Source organism: Oculina patagonica, unplaced genomic scaffold, assembly GCF_052425735.1.
Source record: "Oculina patagonica isolate OP01 unplaced genomic scaffold, crgOcupat unplaced276, whole genome shotgun sequence".
Classification (NCBI taxonomy): domain Eukaryota; kingdom Metazoa; phylum Cnidaria; class Anthozoa; order Scleractinia; family Oculinidae; genus Oculina; species Oculina patagonica.
The window spans coordinates 1-13,202 of NW_027558119.1; the positions used below are offsets into that span (position 1 = coordinate 1).

General features: G+C 41.6%; 1 protein-coding gene across 1 annotated transcript; it reads left to right on the forward strand.

The window, feature by feature from the left end:
• Positions 1-3,176: 3,176 nt before the first annotated feature.
• LOC144640359 (adiponectin receptor protein 2-like) lies at positions 3,177-11,018 on the forward strand (the record flags this gene model as incomplete). The annotated part of the gene is made up of 3 exons (XM_078499528.1): positions 3,177-3,364; positions 4,395-4,588; positions 9,994-11,018. Coding segments are annotated over 3 exons (499 nt in total), but the record flags the coding sequence as incomplete, so codon positions are not given.
• Positions 11,019-13,202: the final 2,184 nt, after the last annotated feature.

Sequence of the window (13,202 nt, forward strand, 5' to 3'; positions counted from 1 at the left end):
AGCCAAATCATTCTTCTACGGCTTAACAGACAGGCGATTTGAATTCCTCTCCGCTCACTGGCTTTGCCGCGAATTTCACGGTGCTACCGGCCGCGGCGAATGCATACAGGGCACGCAACCCGCTTAAAGGCCCTTGCGCGTACTCCGCGCTCACTCACAAGAGGAAAAACGCTTACGCGGTCGATTGTTCATTTTTTATTCTCGTTATAAGATCAATATTTGAATTTTTTATTTTAAAGTTGTTAAGTAGACTTTTTATGTTTAGTATGGAGGTTTTTTAACTAGTCACTTACTAGTCGCGCCTCGTATTTGGAAAGCAATTAGACCTGAAAATGCACTTACCAACGTGTACCATACCATCGCATATCGCTACATACGGTATATCAGATGAATATAAACATTATATATAACACAGTTTGCTTTGCCGATACTAACCCTATCAACACTGAACCAGACCATGGCCGTGGCGTCCTGTCGACATGCAGGAAATTAATCATACTGTATCGTTTAGACCACGAAGCATTTTATTTTTCAGGTCATTACACTAATTTTGTCGATTTTCTTCTTTAGTTCCAAAGTCATCAGATATTCCATTTGCTTGTCCTGGCAGCAGCCTTTGTCCATTTGTACGGAATCTGTCAAATGGCACAATATAGATTTGAACAAGGATCCGAGTGCCACACATGAGCTTCGATGGGCATTGTTGGATTCTTTCTATCAACCTTCGAGTGGATTACAAAAACAACCGCTACTCGTGCAGAATGCGTGGTTGTAAATGATAAATACTTGCTGTGTTTCCTATCTGGCGATCTTAAGCAAAAAAACTGTCTAGCGCCAGGGTGGTAACCTGAGACTTTTGACAGAGAAGAAGGAAGATCAGTGAACGTCGATGGCGCGCGCCGCGAATTTTGAAATCTAGATGCACAAACGTTATTTTCAGCATTTTTACAAAGTATTTCTTCTGAAAAAGTCAATCTTGTTCAACTGTGCGTTTGTTAATGTTTGTGTTCATGCTAGTCTGCCCGCCAAGCTTTGCTTCAGGTTCAAATTCCTTTTGTTTTGTGCACATGCTAACAAGGCTTGGCGGGATGATAAGCGTGAACACAAAAGAATAACAAATGGCTGAGAAAGGTCAATTAGTGGCACTCCCGTTTTTACATCCGGACAGTTGGAGGGGACACCATGGAAATGGAAGCGTCTTTATAAAGAACACAACGCGAGGACGGAAAAATGGCAGACTACGGATATCATTTGCTTGTGATGCACACAACGGGTTTTCCGCGCCTATTGAAATTTTAAGTAAAAAAAAGTAATTTGAATATACCGTATATACCCGGGGGGGGGGGGGGGTACTTGCAGTATACATGACGGGGGGGTCCGACGGAGCTTCATATTGCGAACCCAAAAAAATACATGAGCCTGAAATTTTACACCCAAAAAAATACCTGGACCAACAAAATTTTCTATCCCAAAAAGGACAAGACCTAGCACCTTGATACTGATTTATTCAATCAAACAGAATTTAAGAGCTAAAAAATACATGACAGATCTCTCGACCCAAAAAAATACCGAGGGGGTAAATTTTAAACCCAAAAAAATACGTCGGACCTCCCCGTCATGTATACTGCAAGTACCCCCCCTGGGGTATATACTATTAGGATGAGAGATGTCTGCACATTTTTTACCAAAGATAGTAACGCGTTTTGAAACATACGAGCTAGGTTACGCGGATAATGCAATGATTTGCCTATACTGACTTGGCCCTAGATTCCCGGGGGGGGGGACTCCTATATGAAATGGACGGGGATGCTCGTCGGAAATTTTGAAAAGAACCCCTAAAAGAGACAAATCTGGGTGTGGCTCAAGCTTTTCTTCACCCCTAAAAGATACTACAATACTAAGAATAGAATTTATATTTGTATATTTCTTCGTGTGTAACCCTAAACGAATCCATTACGGCTAAAAATATTGGCGCTTTGCCCGGAACACCCTAAGCGAGACCAAAAATCCGAAATTTACACCCCTAAGCGAGACGACGAGCATCCCGTCACTTTCATATGCGAGTCCCCCCCCCCCCCCCCCCCCTGGGCCTAGATTTGTTTTATCTGCTTTAATTAATTAATATATACCGAGTATACAAAACAACGACACGATTTTTTTAACTTTTGTTACTTAAATTAAACAATACGAAACAAAAGATGTCTCTTTCCTGCGATTATTTCTATCTTTTCTTGCACAAGAACCCTTGCGTTAAAAATTATCCGTTGGACTCGGAACGAACGGTCTATTTATAGTTGGGACGAGGGAGTAGGGAGGAGAAAGAAACAAACAACGAAACGCCGAAACGCCGTATTGTCCTTACTGCCCCCCACCCCCCCCCCCCGCTCCTGCACGCATCTTTCAGCCTCACCCTTAGCCTGCGAATACAGCCGCCTCTCATTCGCGTCCCGCAACGAAGAAGCAGAGGTTCTTTTGGTTCATCACGCAATCCTCTGAGGATTGCGTGACGTGCCAAAAGAACGAAGGCTAGCCCCACTCCTACTCCCTAGGTCGCTTCTCCGCCCCATATAGCGTGTGAACAGGCTTGTTGGAAGGGCATAGGGCGAAAATTAAACCAAATATCAACGAGCCGCAAAAGCTAGGATCGCTACACTCGTCGATTTTTCCTTCTCCCGTATACCCCGCTAGGGAGACTGTTCACAGCCTATGCATGAATCAGTCAGTCAGTCAGTCAGTCAGTCAGTCAGTCAGTCAGTCAGTCAGTCAGTCGACAGTCAGTCAGTCCGCCAGTCAGCCAGTCAGTCAGTCAGTCAGTCAGTCAGTCAGTCAGTCAGTCAGTCAGCCAGCCAGTCAGTCCGTCAGCCAGCCAGCCAGTCAGCCAGTAAGTCAGTCAGTCAGTCAGTCAGTCAGTCAGTCAGTCAGTCAGTCAGTCAATCAGTCAGTCAGTCAGTCAGTCAGTCAGTCAGTCAGTCAGTCAGTCAGTCAGTCATCCGATCACTCTGTGGGTCGGTCGGTGATCATTCCTTAATTGCCACATATAGTAAAAGTTACAGTCACGGCACTGTTAATTCATCAGATTAACGTTTCAATCCGAAGTTCTTTCTAACATGTTTAAAATACTCCTTATTGCTTTAGTAGACGATTGACCTGATTTTGTATGTTTTGTTTTTTTCAAGGCTTGACTACTCAGGCATTGCTATATTCATTATGGGATCGTTCATTCCCCCTCTTTATTATGGATTCTATTGTTCAAGAGTTCCAAAGATTGTTTACATCTGCCTGATCTGTTCTCTTGGTATTATTTGCATCACTGTTTCTTTGTGGGAAAAATTTAATGCTCCCGAGTACCGACTTTTGAGAGCAGGTAAGGTTTAGTCTTTCCTCATTGATTATTAATTCTAGAACACATGCGTGGCATGCGTGCGTGTTTCCTTTGTAACATCACGATTGACCTGCAATCATGCGTTCTTTTTCTTCGCCGCGGTAGGAAAGGAACGCCTGATCGCAGGTTACATAAGTTTTTTTTTAAACGTCGGCCCCTTACTAGACGTTTGCTGCGTCAAAATCAGTGCATGTTATTAAGATCCCATCTTTGTAGGCCATAGAACGAAGGGACTGATCCGGTTCAGTACATTTGACTCTGAATGACTGCAACAATGCTAGCATCTGCTGGCGCAAAGCGACGACGGGACAAATATTTTAACATAGTGGACTGAATGTTTAATTTAAACACTCATAACGGGGGCCCTTTTTCCCGTGCCTTAGATCATTGACAGGCCTTATTATGAAAGACTGAAACCAGTTTGGACACTTCCGGATTTTTTTGAACGACGAAAAACGTTCACCTACTAGAATGTTCAATATTTTCAAGATCTGAAACCATCCACGTTTTTGCTTATGGAATTCGAGCAGCTTCTCATTTATTCTTAGCCCGTCGAGCATTAAGCGAAAAAACCGTGAGTGGAACTTAAAATGATGGCCGCGCAAAAAAAACTGGCCATGGGGATAGACGCGCGCCTATCCCACGTTTTTGCGCGCTTTTTTGGTTATGAAAGTAGACCTTTCTCCTCCACAGAGGTTCCATATGAGGAGGGGACTACAACAAGGCTACAAAACAGGAGAACGCGGGGAACGACGAGAAGGCGAAAAAAGGGCGAAAAAACGGGGCCTTTCTTCTTCCTTCTTTCCTTCCCGGTATAGAACCCGCGCACCTTTGTTTCTCTCTCTCCAGGCTCCGCGCGATTACTTTTCAACTCTCCCCATTTCCCAGCAATACGAAAAATAAAGAAGGCCTCTTTGGAGGAGAGAGGAAAGTAGTCTGTTAAATGGGGAATCAGCATTGAATGAAGTGCTCGATTAACAACCAAATGTATTTGTGCTGTCAATTTTTTTAGGTTTAGTCATTTCGCTTGGTTATTCTGGATTTATTCCTGCTATTCACCTGATAGCCGAGTATGGACTGACGCTAGCTTACCGTCAGGCGGCCGGCGGATGGGTGGCTCTCATGTGCCTCCTGTATACTGCGAGTGCTGTCATGTATGCAACAAGGATTCCTGAGAGACTTTTTCCCGGAAAGTGTGACATCTGGGTGAGTAGATAAAACTGAGAACTTAGGGTGCTTTCAATTAATGGAAAGCACCCTTAAATTTTTAAGCCCTTTTTTCGACGTTTTTGCTTGTTTACAAGCTAAAAACGTAGAATAGGGGTTATGTGGTCAAAATTTGGAACCACATATTTGTAAACTCTCAAGGGACTTTTTTAATTTCTCAAGGGACTGTTTTAATTTCTCAAGTGATTACTTTCCGCTGTGGGTGATCTTGTGGAAAAAAACGTGACTTGTCACATTTACAAACGTTATATAACAATTTAAAAGTGACATGTCAGCTTTCCTATCTCAACGCACGTGTGTCTGAAAGGCGATCTATAAAAAGCGTCGCACAAACAATGGATTGCGTAACTAAAACACGAATAAATAATCACTAGCACTTACATCGTTTAAACATTACAAACGTCAAAAATAAACCATACCAAAAAAACTCGCTCTTTTCAAAGATATTATTGAAGTCAAAACAAATGGCTTCTTTTAGCTTAGGAGCGGTTAAATATTAGGCCAAATTTGGTCGCTACATGCAAGCGCAATTCTATTTCGTCATCAGCCTAGGTCGTTAGGGACGAGATTTCGCGTTGATAGCAATGTTGCATGAATCGGCTTTACAACATGCGATCGTATCTACGCCGTTCGAGTGGAATTTCAGTCAAAGACAGCAAAATTCTTTCGTATTTCATCTTCAAATATAATTCAAAAGCATTCACTGTATATATGGCTTTTGTTTAATCCTGGGTCTTGATATCCGACCCTCGCAGAGCCTAGACAAAACGCAGCTTGAGTGTAACGATTTGTTTACGCTGCAATTATATGCGCAATGTTTTCCCCGACAGTAGTCGGAAATATCCGTATTTTTTTTCGTGCTTTTTCGTGGAGCAATCGTAACGATACGGCCTTGAACACATTGAACAGCGGTCTACCTACCTTATTCTCACTAAATTTCGCGAGTACTTAATTTCGCGAAAAATCAAGAGCCATATTTCGCGAGTACTTAATTTCGCGATTTTGAGAGGAAGGTACAGTTGGAGTGTATTAAATTTCGCGATTTTTATCTATTCTTCAATATGAAGCTTTGACCTCGAAACTGTAACACAATAATTTAGGGACGGACCATTAGAAAAGTGATGGGGGGGGTGGGGAAAAAACAAAAAAAAAATTCATGCAAGCCAAAATGGAAAGAAAAAAAAATCGTGCAAAGGGGAAGGCAAAGAAAAAAAAATTCGTGCAGAAGGAAAGGTCCTATTAATACCTGATAATACCTGCCATCATTTAACACTAGATGAGATCTATTTTTCGACGAAATATATGGTGGAAACGCTGAAAGTAGCATTTCCGAGCCTAGAAATTTCAAAATTTTCTTAGGTAGCATGCCCCCACACCCCCCGTAAATGGATTGTGATCATAACATTCCTTTAGCTCGTCTCTCTCTAGCCTGCGTAGATTGCTTACTAGTTAACTCATTTCTCAAACAGATTGCAAACATGAATGGTACGATATACAGTGGTCTTAGTTTATGTTGTCAATTCCGGTCAAATAGGATTTCTGCAGTAATTATTTATGAATTTTTATTACGTATAGTTTTAGTTTTTGCATATGTTTATGTCTAAGTTTTCCCACGGACTTTTCACAGAAATATATGAAAAACACAAATCTATTATACGAAGTGATTGAGAAATTCATCCTGCTTTGGTGTGTTAAGAAACGAAAGAAGATGTGTAAGAAACTAATGACAAGCTTAGCCCTCAGAAAAAATTCTGTCCAGGAGGTCTTTTAATCTTGTACATAACTTGTTACCGCATGCCAGGAAATGTGAAATGAAACCGGTCCTAGCTATGTGTACGTGATGTTTCTTGTGTCACGCAGTTTCTGCTTTTGCGGTTTCGAAACGTGCTGGTGTATCTTCTTTAACAATATTCTTTGCTAAACTGTCGATATCGGTATTGTTTGCGACCTTAAATGATTCAGTCCTGTTTCATAAGTTTTCTTGGCAACACGGTCAAGTTTGAGGCGGCGTTTTGGTGTTTTTGTATCAGCTAAATGAAGCTATACGACATTGGATATCCGACGGACAGCCGCAAGTATGAGTCGACTTTGGTAAGTTATAATGAATGTAAAAGCGAGTCGACGAAAATGATATCGGTAAGAGCGAGATCAACAGTAATTCTGCACGCGGAAACAAGTTGAATGTGTGAAGATCGGGGCTTTCAAGGAGTCTATTGTTGTAGCTAGTCTTCACGACATGAATTGAGTAGCATTGTTACATGTTTTTATTTCATTTTTTGCTACATGGTACTCGCTACACTGCAAAACTCGTGTGGATGAATGCGAAACAGGAAAGCCCTGTAAGATTTTGCAAGGGTTTCGCCCAATAAACGAAAAGAGATTCGGCATTTTCGTCTAAATGATTACTGTTACCGGGTTAATTTATTCTGGCGGGAACTAATAAGGTAACGCAATTCGCAAACAGCGCGGCCCGCCGTTCATCCAAGATAGAAGCAAGACAAACACCGCACAATGGTAAGTTTTATTTTTTTTTATTTGTGGAATATAAAATTTAACTTGGGTTTTCAGTTTCACAATGATCGCTTATGTCAAGCACTGCTATAATAATCAGCTTGCGGTGCTTAAACCTTGCTAATCGCGCGCTGACTTATTTCGCTTTACTGACCTCGCGCTAATTTTTTTCTGCCTTACTTAGGTGGTGAGTTCTTTACTGAGCTCTTGTTATCTGTGGGCAGAATATAACCTCGCGCTAAATTATTCTGTCTTACTTGGGTGGTGAGTTCTTTACTGAGCTCTTGTTATCTGTGGGCAGAATATAACCTCGCGCTAAATTATTCTGTCTTACTTGGGTGGTGAGTTCTTTACTGAGCTCTTGTTATCTGTGGGCAGAATATTAACCTCGCGCTAAATGATTATTCTGTCTTACTTGCCTCGATGTTTGCTGTTTTCTTGTTAGGCAACCCCGTACTCCAGTTAATATCTTTTTTTTTTTCTTTCTCTACAGAGAAGCCGCGACGTTTATGACTGACACTTCACTGTACGTTGCGGTAGTTCAACGTGCTAACTACGTTCTTATGTTACCAATCTAAATTACCTTAGCGGAGATTCAATCTCCGCTAAGCTATTTTGCATATTTTTTTCGAAGGCCTGAGCTCGTCACAGAATTACAGTGTCCATTAGGGACAATTATGGTGGCATATGATTGGGATCGCACTTTAAAAGCTGACATCAACTCAAAAACCTCTAATCCATTTCAGACAATCAAACAGACTTTTTCTTTATTACCGGTAACTATTTTTTGTAGAAAGGGGTGGATCCCCGAGTTGGATCATGTAATTTCCAACCCCCGCCCAGGGGTGAGTGTTTTGAGCTAGAAGAAAGAGGTGGGTCTCCACTTTTTCCAATTGCACCGCTCTTTGACCACCCCCCCCCCCCCCCCCTCGGTACTTATTGACAGTCCCTAAAGGATGAAGTCAATGAACAACAGCATTTTTATGGTATAAAGTAACAAAACATGGCATTTGTCTGAAGAAAAAAAACGTTTGGCTAAAAAAAAAATTCGAGCAGAGGGTTTCACCCGAAAAAAAAATTCCTGCACAAGAAATGGACAGAAAAAAAAATTCGTGCAAGCCGAAAATTCCCCACCCCCCCCATCACTTTTCTAATGGTCCATCCCTTATATGAAAGTCATCGTAGAAACAGCAAACAAAACAATATACACATGACAAAACGTAAGGTATTTAACAGTCTAAATCCCTAATAGGTTCATCTACGACTGCAAAAGCGAGATTTTGAGGAACTTGGCGGCAGAGATCAGTTCGAACAGTGCGACTGATAGACTGAGAGATGACTAATGGACAAAATTAAACATAAAACTCTTAAACATGAAGCTCAGACATGTTAGAATAACTATGATAAAACACATCGAGTTTCATTATTTTTTATATTATCAGTACGATATTAAATTTCGCGATTTTAAACTTCGCGTGTCCTATACTTCGCGAGTATTAAATTTCGCGATTTTTTCAAAATCGCGAAAATCGCGAAATTTAGTACTCGCGAAATTAAGTGAGAATAAGGTATAACAATATAATTCAAATATGGCGTCGCAAAAACAAAGCGTCGAACGCATATTTTGCTGTTTCATCTGCTAATTTCGCTGCCGTAATCGACTGCCTCGAAAGGTCCTTGCAATTTTAAAGTATAGAATTGTCAGATCTCGCTGAAATTTGCACTGTTTATTTGTGTAATGTTAAGGAATATGTGTATAAATACCCGGCGCGGACGAGCCATTTTTGACAAAATTATATGGCTGCATTTCCTCCGCGAAGATAGGAAATTGTTAAACTAAACTACAAAGAAACTGCAATGATAAGTTCGAAGAACAATGCACAGGATAAACCTTCGACTCATACTTCATGCAAAAACGTCGATATCTCGAAGAGACTTTGATTTAACTGAGTTCCTTTCATTTTTTATTAGCCAAATCATCTTTCTACGGCTTAACAGACAGGCGATTTGAATTCCCCTCCGCTCACTGGCTTTGCCGCGAATTTCACGGTGCTACCGGCCGCGGCGAATGCATACAGGGCACGCAACCCGCTTAAAGGCCCTTGCGCGTACTCCGCGCTCACTCACAAGAGGAAAAACGCTTACGCGGTCGATTGTTCATTTTTTATTCTCGTTATAAGATCAATATTTGAATTTTTTATTTTAAGGTGGTTAAGGCCATCCCAATAAAATGTTTCGTTTCCCATCGCCCGACCGACCCATTTTTTTCGAGCAAGCACACGATCTTGTTTTATTAACAACAATTGGTATGATGTGACGTCTTTGTCTTTAATAAACATCGATACTACGTTATTTAAATAGTGTTAAAGAAAAACGAACGAAAAGACTACGTTTTCGAGTTGACTTTGTAATCAGGCTTTCTTACTTAGCAGCCCGGCCTTTTCTGGAACCCAGAACCCTTTAATTAAGTGTTCATTCTTTTTTTTTTTTTATGCCCGACCGACCGACCCACCATCACAAGAGACGGGGCGATGGGAAACGAAACATTTTATTGGGATGGCCTAAGTAGACTTTCTATGTTTAGTATGGAGGTTTTTTTAACTAGTCGCCTCGTATTTGGAAAGCAATTAGACCTGAAAATGCACTTACCAACGTGTACCATACCATCGCATATCGCTACATATATCAGATGAATATAAACATTGTATATAACACAGTTTGCTTTGCCGATACTAACCCTATCAACAACCAGACCATGGCCGTGGCGTCCTGTCGACATGCAGGAAATTAATCATACTAATCGTTTAGACCATGAAGCATTTTATTTTTCATGTCATTACACTAATTTTGTCGATTTTTCTAATCTTTTTTAGTTCCAAAGTCATCAGATATTCCATTTGCTTGTCCTGGCAGCAGCCTTTGTCCATTTGTACGGAATCTGTCAAATGGCACAATATAGATTTGAACAAGGATCCGAGTGCCACACATGAGCTTCGATGGGCATTGTTGGATTCTTTCTATCAACCTTCGAGTGGATTACAAAAACAACCCGCTACTGACGTGCAGAATGCGTGGTTGTAAATGATAAATACTTGCTGTGTTTCCTATCTGGCGATCTTAAGCAAAAAACTGTCTAGCGCCAGGGTGGTAACCAGACTTTTGACAGAGATGAAGGAAGATCAGTGAACGCCGATGGCGCGCGCCGCGAATTTTGAAATCGAGATGCACAAACATTATTTTCAGCATTTTTACAAAGTATTTCTTCTGAAAAAGTCAATCTTGTTCAATTGTGCGTTTGTTAATGTTTGTGTTCATGCTAGTCTACCCGCCAAGCCTTGCTCCAGGTTTAAATTCCTTTTGTTTTGTGCACATGCTAACAAGGCTTGGCGGGATGATTAGCGTGAACACAAAAGAATAACAAATGGCTGAGAAAGGTCTATTACTGGCACTCCCGTTTTTACATCCGGACAGTTGGAGGGGACACCATGGAAAGGGAAGCGTCTTTATAAAGAACACAACGCGAGGACGGAAAAATAGCAGCCTACGGATATCATTTGCTTGTGATGCACACAACGGGTTTTCCGCGCCTATTGAAATTTTAAGTAAAAAAAAGTAATTTGAATATACCGTATATACCCCAGGGGGGGGGGTACTTGCAGTATACATGACGGGGGGGTCCGACGGAGCTTCATATTGCGAACCCAAAAAAATACATGAGCCTGAAATTTTACACCCAAAAAAATACCTGGACCAACAAAATTTTCTATCCCAAAAAGTACAAGACCTAGCACCTTGATACTGATTTATTCAATCAAACAGAATTTAAGTGCTAAAAAAATACATGACAGATCTCTCGACCCAAAATAATACCGAGGGGGTAAATTTTAAACCCAAAAAAATACGTCGGACCTCCCCGTCATGTATACTGTAAGTACCCCCCCCCCCCCCCCTGGGGTATATACTATTAGGATGAGAGATGTCTGCACATTTTTTACCAAAGATGGTAACGCGTTTTGAAACATACGAGCTAGGTTACGCGGATAATGCAATGATTTGCCTATACTGACTTGGCCCTAGATTCCCGGGGGGACTCCTATATGAAATGGACGGGGATGCTCGTCGGAAATTTTGAAAAGAACCCCTAAAAGAGACAAATCTGGGTGTGGCTCAAGCTTTTCTTCACCCCTAAAAGATACTACAATACTAAGAATAGAATTTATATTTGTATATTTCTTCGTGTGTAACCCTAAACGAAACCATTACGGCTAAAAATATTGGCGCTTTGCCCGGAACACCCTAAGCGAGACCAAAAATCCGAAATTTACACCCCTAAGCGAGACGACGAGCATCCCGTCACTTTCATATGCGAGTCCCCCCCCCCCCCCCTGGGCCTAGATTTGTTTTATCTGCTTTAATTAATTAATATATACCGAGTATACAAAACAACGACACGATTTTTTTAACTTTTGTTACTTAAATTAAATAATACGAAACAAAAGATGTCTCTTTCCTGCGATTATTTCTATCTTTTCTTGCACAAGAACCCTTGCGTTAAAAAATATCCGTTGGACTCGGAACGAACGGTCTATTTATAGTTGGGACGAGGGAGTAGGAGGAGAAAGAAACAAACAACGAAACGCCGAAACGCCGTATTGTCCTTACTGCCCCCCACTCCCCCCCCGCTCCTGCACGCATCTTTCAGCCTCACCCTTAGCCTGCGAATACAGCCGCCTCTCATTCGCGTCCCGCAACGAAGAAGCAGAGGTTCTTTTTGGTTCATCACGCAATCCTCTGAGGATTGCGTGACGTGCCAAAAGAACGAAGGCTAGCCCCACTCCTACTCCCTAAGTCGCTTCTCCGCCCCAAGCCTTCTCTGTTTTTTCAATCCAAGATGGCGCTCACGCGGCATAGAAAAACAGTTTTCGGTGATAAATCATATCGCAAACTGTAACTGTACCCAGGCTATGCACCGTGTGAGTGTGCGATGGACAAGGTACTGTTTTTGACAGAATATGAGACTGAAATACAGCAGTGAGGTCAGTGAAACGCACAAAGTCAGTTCATAAAATGCACCTATCAATGTTAAGCCGCTGAGGGGAGGCCGGGCATAGGCAGGGGATTTGACCGCAATTGCTTCCCCGTAGTGGGGACTTTTGACCGTTTTAATGGACTTTCCTACAACATTTTATTGAAGTTTGGTGACTCTTTTGAACATCCACGAATGCCATGGGGTTGGGCATTTGATCAGAAAGTATCAGCTATGTTCAATTGTGTGGCCTATGCCCCCCCCCCCCCCCCCTGAGCAGGTTAACACTGATACGTGTATATTTAGCTTATAAATTGCAAGTCTATTTAAAAAATTGTTGATTTGACTGCTTGGGTTTTAGACTGCAAGCTCAAGGTTTTTACAAGCTGATACTGCTGAAAAGAATTCTGCAGAGCACCAGAAATTAATTCTGCCTACAAATATTCCACATAATCCTTCACACATTTAGAGTCATATTAAACTGAACGAAAGATACAAAATTGTATGCATAATGCACCTATCAGTGGTTTGCTTTAAGATGGGGGGGGGGGGCAACCCTAGGGGAATTTGATATTTTTGGAATCCAGAGTGAATTCCCCACCCCTGGGCACCTAGTGAACATCAATTAAATTTCACATATCTCCTCTTAATTTTCTAACCCAGCAGACCATTTTAGATGTCAAAATCCCTACCCTGGGCATGGGAGAGCTTCACGATCTCAAATTCCCATGGGTTGCCCCCCGCCCCCCAAACCATTGATAGGTGCATAATTAATAAATGGTGTTCTGCGAAAACCTCTTGCTGATACTTGATAATGATGGCAAAGCACAGAGTCAACTATCATAGTCAATAATAGTCAATTTAGAAATACTGCCCCCACCCCTCATTAGCTTGGCATTTTTCTCGTAATAATCTGGGGGGTGGGAATTTGAAATTTTATTTTGCACCTTTGTGATTTTGGCTGAGAATGCAAACGTGACCTCCACTGAGGACTGTTTCCGAAGACGAAACTCTGCAGCCAAATGGCTCACCTGACAAAGGACGTAATATAATAAT